At 39.3% G+C, this 16,799-nt stretch overlaps 1 protein-coding gene across 2 annotated transcripts in view; it reads left to right on the plus strand.

Annotated features, from left to right (window-relative positions):
• The window catches only part of rad50 (RAD50 homolog, double strand break repair protein), a 56,273-nt gene that overhangs the window by 108 nt on the left and 39,366 nt on the right, over nt 1-16,799 (plus strand). Inside the window, exons 2-11 of one of the 2 annotated variants that reach the window (XM_063011631.1) lie at nt 4,174-4,333; nt 6,239-6,322; nt 7,732-7,883; nt 10,212-10,397; nt 10,580-10,784; nt 11,098-11,226; nt 12,541-12,706; nt 12,856-13,049; nt 14,676-14,882; nt 15,968-16,150. In XM_063011631.1, coding sequence (XP_062867701.1) covers nt 4,205-4,333; nt 6,239-6,322; nt 7,732-7,883; nt 10,212-10,397; nt 10,580-10,784; nt 11,098-11,226; nt 12,541-12,706; nt 12,856-13,049; nt 14,676-14,882; nt 15,968-16,150 — 1,635 coding nt within the window. In that variant the 5' untranslated portion in view covers nt 4,174-4,204. The remainder of the gene's footprint in view (nt 1-4,173; nt 4,334-6,238; nt 6,323-7,731; nt 7,884-10,211; nt 10,398-10,579; nt 10,785-11,097; nt 11,227-12,540; nt 12,707-12,855; nt 13,050-14,675; nt 14,883-15,967; nt 16,151-16,799) is intronic. The other variant, XM_063011632.1, reaches the window with a different exon arrangement.

The following is a 16,799-nucleotide window of genomic DNA, read 5'->3' on the forward strand; positions in this document are numbered from 1 at the left end:
GGTTAAGACTTAAGAAGAAATGTATTGTTGTTGTTATATTTTGGTGAGTGTCTGAAAATGAATGTTTGTGTTTGGCTGGTTTTACTTTGTTGAACTTGTTTCTGTGTAGCTAGCTCTCTGGCTAACTAGCTGACTGTAAACATTAAGCTAGGAGACAGCGCTGATTGGGCAAAGCACTTATACATCGCCTCAACTAGGTGTAACTGATATTTATTTTATTAGGATTTTAACGTCATGTTTTACACACTTTGGTTACATTCATGACAGGACAGGTAGTTACAGGTTACATAAGATTTACACACAAGTTTATTGTCAAACACAGTCATGGACAATTTTACCTCACCTGCATGTCTGTGGGAGGAAACCGGAGACCCGAAGGAAACCCACCCGGGCATGGGGAGAACATGCAAACTCTACACAGAAAAGTCCCAGACCGCTCCACCTGGGAATTGAACCCAGGACCTTCTTGCTGTGAGGCAACAGTGCTACCCACCAAGCTGCCAAGGTGTAACCGATATAGCTGCATACACTTAAACAGTGTAGTGCAATTTTTGGTTATACAAGTACTAACTGCATCCCAGTAGTTGCTCTGTGATAGTATGTCACCCACTCTACCTCATCTCGCCTCACAGCAAGAAGGTCCTGGGTTCGATCCTCAGGTGGGGCGGTCTGGGTCCTTTCTGTGTGGAGTTTGCATGTTCTCCCCGTGTCTGCGTGGGTTTCCTCCGGGTGCTCCGGTTTCCTCCCACAGTCCAAAGACATGCAAGTGAGGTGAATTGGAGACACTAAATTGTCCATGACTGTGTTTGATATAACCTTGTGTGAACTGATGAACCTTGTGTAATGAGTAACTGCCGTTCCTGTCATGAATGTAACTAAAGTGTAAAACATGACGTTAAAATCCTAATAAACAAACAAACAAACTCTACCTCATCCACCAGTGGAAAGGGATCCGAACTGAACACATAGTATTTAGTTTGTGGATGATGGACCATTCTCTGTACCCCTTTGAGATCTACAAAGTTGTACAATGGTAGTTTGTGTTGTACTGGAATGAATGTAGCAGGTTCAGCACTGTTGTTGGGATTTTAAAACAAATCATTGTCAATGCTGGAAGAAGTGTGCTTCAACCAAAAATATGTAAATAGCATCCTGTGATCAGAAACTGTCACTAAGATTTAACACACAGATAACAAAACAAAGAGATATAGGGTGTGTTCGAAAAGCTAGTGAGCTCTCTACATATACAGCATTTTACGTCATCCTGCTCGCTTCCGAGAATGAGGCTGTTCTAAATCCTAGATGCCTTAATATGCTGTCTAGTTAGGCATCTTAAAATTTCAATGTCATTTTGACTCAAGAACGAGTGAGCATCCTTAGTGATCAAGGCAATCCCAGCATTCAGTGCGGCAGCTCTTCTCTCACAGAAAAATAAAAAAACATGGCTGACGGTGTGGAGAAACGAACAGAGTTATTTTCAAATGTAAATAAATTATTGTTGATTTTTAATTTGTATAAACTTGTATAAGTGTGTTTATTTGTAAGTTCGGGCTTGTCAGCGAATTTAACCGTTTTCGGTACACGGAGGGAGATGTTAGTTGACATGCTAGCACGCTGTGCCACCCCATCCCATTGGTTTGAATTGCAAGATGCTAACTGTGTTAGCTTAGTAAGCGAAACCCGATGGAATCGCTGTCTAAGTAGCGCGTAGGGCTGTCGCGCTAACCGCAATTTTGAAATACCGCGGTATAGACCAGCCAACTGCAGGGCATGCCAAGCAACCACAACACCACGATGTTCACGTTTTTTCTTTCTTTTTTTTTTTTTTCTTCTTGTTGCAGGGTCCATCTTGTTTTTCGCTTACAATCGGGCATAATAAATGTTAAATAAATTTATAATGAAATTTATAATGAGCTAAGAGCGTCATTTTCCTGCCAACTGTTCGCATGTGTTGCTGCTGAGTGTCAGGCTTTGTGTTTTAAGATGGAACCAATGACACCATTAATTACAGGCAAGTTTATTAATGATCAAATCGAGTTCACACTCAATAAAATACTTGTAATTTAGACTATGTTCAAACTTTAAAAAAGCCTTGGCGTACTAAAACACTTAATGACGGTTAATATGGCATTGCAGCCTGCAAATATTCTCTTGCTGGAATGATTTAAATGTATTTTTTCGTTGAATAAAAATGTATTGAAACGAATAATAACTTGAAATGTAGTATACTGTATATTGTTATGTTAATTATACCTACTAAATAGATGGTTAATAGTGGCGCAACAACCAGGCTAGATTTCCTCTGCTCTCTAAAGTCGCATGCAGGTAGAGTACGTGTGTATTAGTGTAACGAGCACACCATCAGAGAGAGTTTTAGTGCCGTCGGGAACATCGCTACCCCACTCAGATCCTCTCTGGAACCACATCTGGTGAACATGTTGGTTTTTCTAGCACGCATGATAACGCAGGTTTAAGGTCTTACAGACTTTATTCTAAATGAAAGGTTTATTTATTTTTTTTACCATATTTTGATTAGATGTGCATTTAAAATATTTAGCCTAAACAGTTTGCTTGTTTTCGTTTCACAGTGTATATCTAGCCTAGGCTAGAAGCTCAATTTAAACCTTTTTTTAATAGAGAAAAGACGCGCATCCCTGCTCTGTTCTGTATTTAACAATAAACATGCATTTGATTTGTCTTAAAGCTGTCTCATCTTTGTCATTATAAAGCAATAATATACCGAATCATAGCCTAACAAAAAAGCTTGTTTATATAGCTCTAATATCCAGATAAATTAAGTAAGTTTAAAAAAAAAAAAAAGGCGATATTATCGCATACCGCGGTGTTGAACCACGCTAAATACCGCAAGGGGAAATTCTTTCACCGCGACAGCCCTAGTAGCGCGTTCGAATAACATGCCCTATAAGTCATCGAATTAGAATTCTCTCTACTGAGGCAGCTGCCTATGTAGGCAGTAGGACAGCAAGGCAGCTCCCTAGGTTTTCGAACACACCTATAGTCTCTTACTGCATCATATGTTAATAGGGTATGTGTTAATATACAAAAAAGCCATTTATAAATGATTTGTTGCTGCACCAGATACATTAGCAAAAAACACCACATATTGGCTCACCACCCTCATTATATCGGGTTAACAAGGTCATGTTTCATAGATGGCTGGGGTAAAGGAGGGTACATTTAATAGTTGTATACCCACAAATGCATCTATATAGGAAATATAAAAGGCAGTCCCGTTCAGTCAGTTTGCTAAACAGCTAAACTGATGTGGCTATACTATAGTACGTTTATTTACATTTACATTTTCAGCATTTAGTAGACGCTCTTATCCAGAGCGATTTACAGAAGTGCTTTCACAGTAAACATCTCCTACTCTAGTTTAAGCAGACAACAGTCCAAGAACACAAATCTGCTGAAACCCTGTGGTGTTTTTTTTTTTTTTTCTTAATAAAAGTAGGAGTGTTAGTAAGTCCTCACCTTAAGTGCTTAGTAAATACATGGGTTTAAACAGTCTTTTGAAGACAGCGAGAGACTCAGATGTTCGGACAGACAGAGGAAGTTCGTTCCACCACTTGGGTGCTAGTACAAAAAAGAGCCTTGATGTGTGTCTTTCTGGGTCTTTCTGAGTTCTGGGTGGAGGATAAAGGCAAGTGAGACTAGTGGCTCGGAGGTTGCATGGTACAGAGCGGGGTGTGATGAGTTCTCTAAGGTAGTTTGGAGCTGGTCTATTTTTGTTTTTGTACATGAGCATCAGTGTTTTAAACTGAACGTGTGCAGCTACAGGAAGCCAGTGAAGAGAATGCAGCAGTGGGATGATGTGGCAGTGTTTGAGTTTGTTAAAATCCAGCCATGCAGGCGAGGATTTTGATTTGTACATCCATAGAACCGTGTCCTAGAACAGAGTTTTAGGACACGGTTCTATGGATGTACAAATCAAAACTGAAACTGTTTAGAAGTATGGATCAGCAGTTTATCTGGTACAAGCAATGTGTGCCTTGTGACCAGAAGAATGCTATCCCCACAATCTAGTATAAAGATGGTTCAGTAATGATGTGGGAATGTTTATCTGTTATATCAACTTGCATCATGAATTCGCAGAAACATCAGGGCATTTTTTATTGTTATTACTAACTGATACCAATATTTTACTTTAAGAACTGCCTGCAGGAGGACAGAAACTACCAAAATGTCGAAAATAGAGAAGATGAGCATCCTTGGAGTGAGGAGCTTTGGTGTGGAAGACAAAGACAAGCAAGTGATAACATTCTTCAGTCCCCTAACTGTTCTGGTCGGACCCAATGGAGCGGGCAAAACGGTTTGTAAAGGCATTTTGGTGCACAAAACATGTTTAGACATTAAAAAATAAAAAAAAGATAAGCTAATATTATAAGCTTTGGTTTGTTCTCTTTAACACACAGGACAAACGTTTTACCCCAGCTGTTTATGTAAAGAGTTCAGAATTGTATTCAGACTGCAGATACACTATATTGCCAAAAGTATTCGCTCGTCTGCCTTCACACGCACGTCCCATTCTTAATCCATAGGGTTTAATATCATGTCGGCTTACCCTTTGCAGCTATAACAGCTTCAACTCTTCTGGGAAGGCTTTCCACAAGGTTTAGGAGTGTGTTTATGGGATTTTTTGAGGTCAGACACTGATGTTGGACGAGAAGCATCCGACGCTTTGCATTGCGCTTGGTGATGTAAGGCTTGGATGCAGCTGCTCAGCCATGGAAACCCATTTCATGAAGCTCTCTACACACTGTTCTTGAGCTAATCTGAAGGCCACATGAAGTTTGGAGGTCTGTAGTGATTGACTCTGCAGAAAGTTGGCGACCTCTGCGCACTATGTGCCTCAGCATCTGCTGACCCCGCTCTGTCATTTTACATGGCCTACCACTTCGTAGCTGAGTTGCTGTCGGTCCCAATCACTTCCACTTTGTTATAATTCCACTAACAGTTGACTGTGGAATATTTAGTAGCGAGGAAATTTCACGACTAGACTTGTTGCACAGGTGGCATCCTATCACGGTACCACGCTGGAATTCACCGAGCTCCTGAGAGCGACCCATTCTTTCACTAATGTTTGTAGAAGCAGTCTGCATGCCTAGGTGCTTGGTTTTATACATCTGTGGCCATGGAAGTGATTGGAACACCTGAATTCAATGATTTGGATGGGTGAGTGAATACTTTTGGCAATATAGTGTATAATAATAGCATAGAAATAATTAACTGTGTTAAAAGAAAAAATACAGAGTCTGGTGACTGTAGTACAGCTAAGATGTTAATATACCAAAATTATAGTATAACAGCAACAAAGAAATATCAACACACTTGTGTTTCTGGTGCACACTTACCTTTTTGTAGTATTTACCTTTTGCTGTTTCTACACAGTCATGTTTTACACTTTGGTTACATTCATGACAGGAACGGTAGTTACTCATTACACAAGGTTCATCAGTTCACACAAGGTTATATCGAACACAGTCATGGACAATTTAGTATCTCCAATTTACCTCACTTGCATGTCTTTGGACTGTGGGAGGAAACCGGAGCACCCGGAGTAAACCCACGCAGACACGGGGAGAACATGCAAACTCCACACAGAAAGGACCCGGACCGCCCCACCTGGGATTGAACCCAGGAGCTTCTTGCTGTGAGGTGACAGTGCTCACAGCACACATAAACCCTGTTTCTTCACAGAGATCCAGGAGTGTAGAAGATTGCATTTGTTTTCCTGCTTAAACTATGGAACTGCTAAGCACATGTTAAATGAGGCCTATGAATTTTTTACCTATTGGTTTATTTAACAGTAATAGTTATTGGCAAGAGCTTTGTGGATATATAACAGGAGGTGGGATCCATTCACAAAAAGACACAGCTTATAAATTATGCTGCTACAGTAGAATTGTTCAGAATTGTTACAAGATTTTAAATATAGTGAGAAAGCTCAAGGCGAGATGCTTAAAGGTTGTTTGTTTTGTGAAAACAATAGTTTTAAAGGAATAGTTTTAAAGTTCATTGTTATCATAGGTAACACTGTCCACTTTAAGTTAATTATACAAAGACAGTTAAACATAATGTACAATACCCTGTGTGCATTGTGCAAAGATTTTTCAGCTAATGCAGCCAATTATCATGTGTTTATACATTAATCACTTTTGTTAATCGCTTGTGTACTAAAACAGTACTAATAATCCTCTGTGGGGTTTTTTTTCAGACCATCATTGAGTGCCTTAAATATGTCACTTCTGGAGATTTTCCACCCGGAAGCAAAGGAAATACTTTCGTTCATGATCCTAAGGTTAGACATTTGAAACACATTGTTCATTTAGGATGATTGTCATGTTTAAAACAGATTGACTGTAATATCCAACAAGGTAACAGGTCATATTAGGGCCAGCATGTAATGACATTGAATTTTTATTTGAATAGCAATTCAACATTAAAGGTTTTTTCAGTCACTCAAGCTTGAGTCAGAATCTCAGCTGTGCTGTCGATTGACCAGGTGCCCACACGAGAAGGGTACAGCTGCAGACCTCCACTTAAAACAAACCTCCACTCCTTTAAAACAAACTCATTTCTATATTGGACAGTGCATCACACCCACTTCATGACCTCCTAGTCAGACAGCGGAGCACTTTAAGTAACAGACTGAAAGAAAGAACAATACAGGAAATCATTTGTACCAACACCGATCTCACTGTATAACTCGTCTCCACTGTGCCGGGACATCATTTCACACTGAGTTACTACCAGCACTATCAGGACAGACTCTTGAAGCATGGTCTTTCCATCTGTTTATGGAACCTAAATTGCACATCTGTGACTATTTAATGCACGGGACACTTTTATAATTTGTCTATTATATCACATTACATATCTTTATTATATTTATTATCTAAGTATTGTACAGTAATACTTACTTACTTAATTTTTCTAACAGACCTTGAGCCTTTTACTTATCCTATTCTAAGTAGCCACTCAAATTGAAGAGCTCCACTAAACAACCAGTTAGTTTACAATATTTTGTCACATGATGAGGACTTTTTGAACGTGAAAATACGCATTGAGAGTTGATGTACTAGGTTGATGTACTAGCTATCAAAACAAGCTATTAGTGACAGTATTTTATATTGATTTTGCGTTTATATACATAAAAAAATAACAATGAATCAGAGTAAAATGGCACAAATAAATAAATTCTGACTTGCATTGGAGATCCACATTGCTTTGATGTCTAAGGTGATAGAAAAATGAACAGTGATTCACTCTTAATTTATCTGTAAGTTTTATTAAAATAATGATACTTGATGGACAGGAACTGTGCTGGGTTTTGAATTATTTAGCGTAAGAGTTAAACAATATGTGAATCCTTTTGCTCCTGAGTGGAATTAGAGCTCTGCAAATTGATTGGCTCTTCAGTGGCGTGGAGCTCTGTAGGTCTGCAGTTGGAGTCTTTTGGCCCACACAAATACAAGTGGCTGTGTCTAAGAATGGTTTAGTTGAACAGGTTTCTCTTTGCTGCTGCATCTGCAACTTTGTCATCATGTTCAGGGTGGGTGTCTGCAGCACCTGATGAAGTGACAGTTGGGGAATTAGATATGACTAGATTAGAAAAGCAGAAAATGCATAAATATAATTACGTTTTTTAGTCTAGGATTAAAACTAATATAATCTAAGCAAGTTTTTGTTTATACTGTATTTCTTCAGGATGCCCATGAAACTGATGTCCGTGCTCAGATTCGCCTGCAGTTCAGAGACGTCAACGGAGAGCCACTGGCTGTTCAGCGCTCCATGCAGAGCACACAAAAGGGCAAAAAAGCTGAGTTTAAAACTCTTGAAGGAGTCATCACCAGAATAAAGTGGGTATTATGAATCTTACAGATTGTTCTTCTTATTTAAATTTGTTAGAACATTCATTTAATCACTGGTCATGCACCGTATGATACTGCTGCCCTGTTTCATAAACCTAATGTTGATTAAAATTGAAAAGGAAATCTGTTCAGATCTGATACAGTGGTGGGGTATTAACAGTTTATAGCATGGCTTTTCATGCACAGTATAGTTGACCGTGAGTCTCTCAAGTAGCAAATAAAATATTCAGACAGCGCAGGTCTTGAATGATGCACATTATACACTCAGCCTTCTTTGGTCTAAAGGGAACCTTTAGGAGTATTACATATAAACAGGTTCAATTCCCAGGTGGAGCATTCCAGGTCTTTTCTGTGTGGAGTTTGGATGTTCTCCCATTGTCTGCATAGGTTTCCTCCAGGAGCGCCGGTGTCCTCCCACAGTCCAAAGACATGCATGTGAGGTGAATTAGAGATACAAAATTGTCCATGACTGTGTTTGACTAAACTTTGATTACATTTTAACTGATGAATCTTGTGTAACCAGTAACGACCTGTCCTGTCATGAATGTAACCAAAGTGTGTAAAACATAACATTAAAATTCTAATAAAAAAATAAGGTGGATGGCATCTAATCTGCAATTGCTTTATTAGGGCTTTTCCAGACCTGATAGTCATAAAGGTCAGTCTACTAGCAGTCATAGTATTCCCCGGACAAATCTAAAATGCTTTGTACACATACGTAAATGGCAATAAATGGCCAGTAACAAAGAACAAACAGAGGTACACACCACAACAATCACAGCACAATATAAAATAGGTGTAGACCAGACCTGGGCATTGTACTGGACATTGTATTGACACATCCCCAACCGGCCCGCACGAGGTTCGTGGCAATTAAAAATTTGATGTAAATAAATGTACATCAAACATGCAATACAACAGGATTGATTTTGACAGGAGCGCTGTGTGCGCAAGTGTATCAGCTTCACCGTAATGCGAACAGAACTGAGTGTGATTGACGGTCGAGTTTTAACAAGACATGAACTTCTGAAGTATTTATTCACTGAAGTCAGATGTAAAGCTGTTTAACGATCACAATTTAGGCTTTAAATCGCTGTTACGGTACTAAACAGAAATACAAGAACATGAACGATGCAGAGCATCACACCTGAAGCTTCACTAACTAAACTGCAAAAGCAACAAGGACTTTTTTATAAAGTTTAACACATCCAGAACTGAAGCAGTCAGGACCAGCTTTGTGATTTTAAAAATAATATCCAACAATAACAAAGGACTGAAAAACAAATGAGGTAATTAGACTCAAAACTATAACTATAAACTATATATAAATAGTGTAAAGTTTAAAAACCTGCACATTTTGTTCACATTTGTTTTAGTTTTTTGCATTTGTTTGTTTAAATAGTGAAATAATGTTGATGTTTTTACTCTGCCTACTTCTAATTTTCTGATTGTAACATCTAAACATTAACAGCTTATTAGAACTGTACAATTTACTGCTTTTCATAAAGAGTGGGCAGTTGTAGTGGTTAAGGTACTGGACTAGTAATTAGAAGGTCGCTGGTTCAAGTCCCGCCACAGCCAGGTTGCTGCTGTTGGGCCCTTGAGCAAGGCCCTTTAACCCTTAATTGCTCAGACTGTATACTGTAACTGTATTGTAAATCGCTTTGGATAAAGGTGTCTGCTAAATGGTGAAAATGTAATGTAAATGTAAATAAAGAGATAAAAATTAATATTGAGCAGAATTAAGTTCACCTTATTGGTCCGGCCCTCCACAACAGTCCCAGTTTCTTATGTGGCCCCTTGGAAAATTTAATTGCCCACCCCTGGTGTAGACAATGAACTGGAGCAAATCACAGACTTGGTGGAGACAGATATGGAAACAAACAGTTGCCAATCCATTGCAACACTTCAGCCATTCCCCATCATGTCCATGTAGACGACCAGCCGGTAGGTAATCATGGTTGATATTCGAACCCAGATCTCAGTGGTGGTGTGTCAGCAAGACAACGGCAATAGGAGACTACTAATTAGTCATTCACATTGAACGAAAATGAAGCAGCAGTCTTTTATGCTAAGAGTGTATTTTGGACAGCTGCAGAAAATGCCCTTGTTAACTTAACTTTAGGCCAACATGCACATCCTGTCAAAAACATCTGTGGTGGTGTTTGTGTTTGCTGTAGACCATCCCTTGGCATCCACTGAAAACAATATGCATACAGACCTCCTAACAAGTCTGTTGTACAAAAATTTTTTTTTGCTTATGGGTTGCATATTTTGCTTATGGGTTGCAGTTTTTATAATTTGTGTAATTCACAGGCATGGAGAAAAGGTCAGTCTGAGCTCAAAGTGTGCAGAAATAGACCGTGAGATGATTTCAGCTCTGGGAGTTTCCAAAGCAGTCCTTAATCATGTTATATTCTGCCATCAAGAGGAGTCTAACTGGCCTTTAAGTGAAGGAAAAGCCCTTAAGCAGAAATTTGATGAGATTTTCTCAGCAACAAGGTAAGTGTATATCTCTCGGGTCTGTCCCCTGGTCCTGTTTGTAATGTAATGTAATGTAATGAATTGAACCTAACCCAGACTGGCACTGAACATTGAAAAAGTGAGTTATCTAGTAAAGTTTTAACCAGTGTCATAACCAATTTAACCTGTCACTGCATTTTGTCTCATTTTATTTTTCAAAGGTACATTAAGGTGCTGGAAAGTCTTCGGCAGCTTAGACTGAAGCAGTCCAACACTGTCAAGACCTGTCAGACGGAGCTTAAATATCTAAAGCAGAACAAGGAGAAGGCTGAGGAGATCAAGCAACTGCTGTCCACTAAAGAAGCACAGCTAGCAGCATCCAAAGAGAGCGTGCAACGAATTGAAAGCCAGATTGATCCAATGGAGGTAAGTGCTTTAACAACCAAGTTTACACTTGTTTTAATGCATCTTTGCTGTCAGGGTAGGAATTATCCACACAAAGTACCAAAGTGCATGCACGCCCACATATACACACTCCTACATCCATACACTCACTCAGTGCACAAATGTAAGTTCAAATTCAAATGTGACTCACACAAACACAACATTCTGAGCCATTCAATTTACCACCGCTTTATCTTGGTCAGGGTTGTGGTGCGACGTGGACACACTGGGCTGTTGTAGCTGTTGGGGTTTGTGTTCAATTACTTTCAGTATCTTGTTTTCTGTTCATTTTTAGAACCGGTTAAATGACATTGATGACAACTTAGGAAAAGTCATGAAGCTGGATAATGACATCAAGGCTCTGGACAGCAGGAAGAAACAGATGGAAGACGACAATCAGGAACTACAAGAGAAGATGGAACAGGTAACACAGAAAAAGGAATGTGTATGGTACAGCTGGCAGTAAAACAACTGTTAAAGTTGGACAATATCAAATGCATGTAATATTCAAATAGTTTCAGGTTCTGTACACTTTATTAGGGCATAGCTTTCCTAATTTATTCTGGGATGAGATTGGACAATTTGTTGTGTTTCGGTTTAGTGAATAGCAGCTCACATAACACATTATGCATATTATTACACATTATTTCTTTTTTCCTTTTTAATTGAGTTTGTCTGTAAGTCTGTCTTATTTTTAAACAACAGAACCAAGTTGCTGCATTATTTATTAATAGTGACCTTCTGGGCGCCCAGGTGGCGCAGCGGGATATTCCGCTAGCACACCAGTGCCGAGATTCTGAACTCCTTGTTTCGAAGCTCGGTGTTGCCGCTGGTCGACTGGGCACCATCTAGCGGGCATAATTGGCAGTGCCTGCAGCAGACACATTTCTGTTTGGGCAGGATGACCAGACTATATGGGTGGGGTCTTCAAGCGCTGTGTAAGGACCCAGGATTAGCGGATAGAGAGGCGCCTGTTCAGAATGCATGGGTGAAAAAGCTTCCGCTAGGGGCTGCGCGCAGGCCGGAGGAGGCGTAAGCAGCAATATACCCACCTCAACTGCAATCAGGGATCCCCCAGCAGCAGAAGAAGACAAATTGACTATGCTAAATTGGGAGAAAATGCATAAATAAAATAGAAAAAAATTCCCAAATTTGGCCGGCAGAGGGGGCATAGAGGCTCAAATGATTGACATGTCAGTTCTTCTTAACTGACAGTGACCTATGCCTTAGTGAGCATTAATTTGCTCCAGATGGAAGTATTACTATTTATCACGGTTTCTTCCACACAGATTTGCCAGCTCCTCTGTTTGCAACCTGCTTTTTCTACTGGTGTGTTTTGTTTTTTGTTTCTTCTTTTTTTTTTTTTTTTTTTTTTTTTAAACTGGTGAGCACTTTGCCATATTTTGACAACCACTGCTCGACAACGACTGCTCTATTTTTCTATTTATCCACTTTCTCTGTTGTGGCCTGCGGGTGGTTTTGTGTTGCATTTCTTTTCTTTGTTCTCTTATTTTGGACACCTGTTTATTTTACCATTACCCTTTTTGTTTGTTGCTTTTTAACCACACTATTCTTCTACCTTGGTTGAGCCTCCTGCAAATTGGGCTCATTCTCAATTCTTTAGGTGCAGGACTATACCTGGAGCCTTAGTGGTGAGGCACAACCCAAAAGATTACTACTGGAATAAATTATGAATAATGAAGTATACTAAAGATTGGGATGTTTTGCTTCCTGGTAGGTGTTTCAAGGATCAGACGAGCAGCTGCAGGAGATGTACCAGAACCACCAGCGCACAGTGAGGGAGAAAGAGAGGAAACTGACTGAATGCCAGCGGAACCTGGAGAGGGCAGGTCGTGAGTGCCAGAGGATGAATCACCTTAAATCAGACCTGCTAGTTGAACAGGGTACTTCATTATTTTTATTTATTAACGTTTACACTACATACTTTTGTTTCTAGTTACCTGTTAAAACAGGTAACCTAATATTGTATTTAATGTAAAAAAAAAAACCCAGCTCCTTAAACAGCAGTTTTTGTTTTTATTGCTCATCGAAGGACGTCTTCAGATGGAAGCAGACCGGCATGCTCTACATTTAAAGAACAGAGATGTTCAAGTAAAGTCTCTTGGTTCTTACTTGGAATTGGAAGGCTATGACAGAACTCCCTTCAATGAAAGACAGCTCCAGAGCTTCCACCGACAGGTCAAAGAGAGACAAGACCAGGAGACAGAGGCTCTCAACAGGGTTATAGTAAGCATTTAAAGCACAGGTTTGATGTTTTGTTGATGAAAGCATTGTACATGTTGTTTGTGGGTTCTTTAAAATAATTCAGATGGACATATATGCAAGTAAATATTTAATTTAATTACGTTCAAGTTGCATGTGTGCTCAGGTGGTGCACTGGTGAAATACTAGATCACTGCTGATGAGATCTTAAATTTGAATCTCAGTGGTGCTATCGACCAGTCTGGAGTTTACACTGACATGATTGGCTGTGTCTGGGTGGGGAGATGGCCAGACAGCCTAGCCATTGGAAGGTGCACTTGTCAGTGTGTTCTCAGTGACAGTCTCAAGCCTAGATAAAATAAGAAGAGTATATTTCTGGAAGGGCATCCAGTTTAATAACAGGTATCAATCTCAAATCAGGCATGTCGACCAGATTGATCCGCATAAATCTGCTAAATATGGGCACAGCCGAAAAGCAAAGTAAGATGTGCAAAAGTAATACAATCCAATCCAGTCCAAAAGTAATCCAATGGATAGAAAATAATATTACAAATATTTATGCACCAATACTGTTGTCAATCCCTTGGTAGAAAACCATTGCCATTAACATCAGTATCTGACATATAGCTCTTAACATGGACATCAGACGCAATTTGGATGTTAAGACTGGTATCTAGCCCCTTCTCTGCCAGATCCAATAATGGTTGTGATGTGGCATTAAAATCATAGTTCGCAGATTCACAGAAACCAGAGCAAACGTGTACATGAAAGTCTGCCTCACAAGCAAAGCTTCATTTAGTCACATGTAGCGTAGCGTAGTTCTTAGGGATGTAACGATACACTCTACCCACGATGCGATACGATTCACGAAGTTTCCTTTTATTATTTCTCTTTTAAAAAAAAATAAAATAAAATACTGTATTTGTGCTTATTTTTATTTATCTAAATAATGAAAGCCCTTTTATTTATGAGGTAGGTACAAACTATGCCAAATATTGCTTATTGTGTAAAAAAAACCTGAAATTAAATTTTAAAACAAATCCAACATAGAAATAAATGAATAATACAAATAAAGAAAGTATCCTCAAATGAATTTGGCTGGAAAATCCCCTACCTGGCAACTTTGTGAAGTGCCGTCAACCAGGCGAGGTGAATAGCGTTTCGAATCGTGGCACATGTGCACCGATTTTTAACTGTCTTGTGGTGCATCGTTACATCCCTATGGCTTTACAGTCCTGTGGCTTTTTTTATGCGTTTTTCCCAATTTTCTCCCAGTCTTGTTGTACCCGATTACCTGCTGCTGACCTAAATTCCTGACCAGGGAGATCTGTATCGCAGGCACCCTAGACCAGCCAGTAGAGCTCATAATTGCAGCAGTTATGAGTAATCCCGTCTGGCAGTCTTGCCAGTCGGACATGCCAGTCTTTGTCCGTATAGGCACTCTGCCTGCCACTAGCAAAACTGAGATTTAAACTCGCTGGCTCAACATGTCAGCTCTGGTGTGCTCGCGTGTTTTACAGCTGCGCCACCCCAAGCCCCCGTGCTTACAGTAAAATTGAAAAAATAGTCAATTAAGATTATTATTGTTGTATTGTTATATATCATTTAAAGCAGCAGAATCTTTTTGGTAAATGCTAAACCTTATTTCAGCTTGAGATGCAAGAAAAGGAAGCACAAAAGCAGCAGAGCACTGATGAGATACGGGATAAAAAGACAGGCTTGGAGAGGACCATTGAGCTGAAGAAGGACATACAGGCCAAGAAACAGCAGGAGTTGAAGAACATCAAGTCAGACCTGCAGAAACTAGAGGGCTCTTCCACCAGACTGCAGGAACTTGAAAGTGAGCTGGCAAAAGCGGTAAGGGTTATGATTTAAAGGACACTGTTATTTATTTTTATACTTTAAATTTGCTTAATTTCACTGTCATAGTTTTTCAAACTTCACAGCTTTCATAGACTTGTAAAGAAAAGTACCACATTTCATGGCAGTCATTAAATAACACTCAAAAATGTAATGATAGAATAATTGGACATTTTGACTAAGCGATTGCTAACTGAATTGCCGTGGGATTGCTAGGACTGCCTAATAGTGCAGATTAACCAGTAAACGTGAATGCTACACAAGGGAAAAATGTTAAATTGCTAAACACAAACCTTAAACCTTAAAGGCTCTTTTCACGGTCCGTGACACGATTTTCACAGCTGTAAGTTAGGTAGGGCCTTAGTTATACTTGCTCCTGGGGTTGAATTATGTTTTACTGCATTGTTCTCAGTTCTAGCATGTAAGCATAATTTTTTATGTTTATTATATTATTTACTAAAACACAGTATACTATCGTGAGAGAAATAAAGCATCAACAATGAGAAGAAAAAGGTAATTATGATATCTGCCAAGTTGTATTGTAGTATTAAGTAGTGATGCAGATTTAACATTCTAACCACATTTATTAAACACATTTATTACCCTACCAGTGACTTCAAACAGAGTCCTATTTGTCATTTAAATGCATAATAGCATTCATGTGTTACCACTGGTCAGGATCACAGTGGGTCTGGTTTTCCTTAAATTGCTGGGCACAATGCAGTAACGCACCCTGAGCAGGCTGCCAATCCATAGAGGGCGCCAGCTATCCCATTTCCCCTCACACTTCTATTTTGCCTCTCTCAATTTTTTTGTTTGGTTTAAATTATGGCATTTCTTGCATTTGTTGACCCTTAAGACTTTTTTTCTAACTCCACCAACCAGTAAGCATTTCTAGCATGCATAGTCACTTGACTTTTATATAAGAATAAAATAATGATGACAGAGATGTAGAGATGTGCCAGTGAGCAAAACCTATGGATAGTAAAGGGCACCAAACAGCTGTCAGGCATTACTTTAACTTTAGACAGAAAAACTTGCTATATTTAAATATGTTTTTTATTGTTTCTGTCTGTGTATAGGAGCGTGAGCTAAATAATGCTGTGCAGAGTTCCACAGTAGACAGTCTGAAGACAGAGGTGCAGGAGCTACAAAGAGAGAAGACTGAACTGGACCAGACTCAGAGGAGACTTGATCAGGAAATGGAGACCCTTAACACGCACACCACAGCACGCACACAGATGGACATGCTTAAAAAAGATAAGGTGAGCTTGTTCACATTTCACTCTTTCGTTAATCACTTCACTATCATTCTTGGCATTTGTAATATTATTTCTATTAAGTTTATTGCTATTTAGTCTCTGTCCCAATTTTTTTGTTTCTTATTGTGTTGCAGGCATCAAATTCTAAATGTGTATATACCTGCAAAATACAATGATCATTTCTATTTTTGTCAGTTAGTTAAAGATTCAAGAGAATGAACAAATCAGACATGCCTCTTTGTATTGCACTTTACAGTATAGCTGATATTTATGAAAATGTGGCTATTAAATCACTCACTCTCTCACTTTCTTAACCGCTTATCCAGTTAGGGTTGCGGAGGGTGCTGGAGCCGATCCCAGCTTTTCAATGGGCGCAAGGCACACAGTAACACCTAGGGGTGGGTTTATAAAATCGATTTTTCGATTCGAATCGATCTTTATTTGAACGATCTGATATCGCTTCATATAAACGCGAGATCGATCTTTTAAATACGCCCCTTTTTACGGTGCACACGGAAATCTGTTACCCCCTTTAATTTCGCGTGACCAGCCAGTGTTTTTTCATGCAACGAGATCTGACCTGCACATCAGTTTAGCATGGCAGAAGCTCAAGTTATGACCACTACACAACTTTTTGCACTGATTTTCGCTC

The sequence above is a fragment of the Trichomycterus rosablanca genome, chromosome 16 (assembly GCF_030014385.1).
Source record: "Trichomycterus rosablanca isolate fTriRos1 chromosome 16, fTriRos1.hap1, whole genome shotgun sequence".
Classification (NCBI taxonomy): Eukaryota; Metazoa; Chordata; class Actinopteri; order Siluriformes; family Trichomycteridae; genus Trichomycterus; species Trichomycterus rosablanca.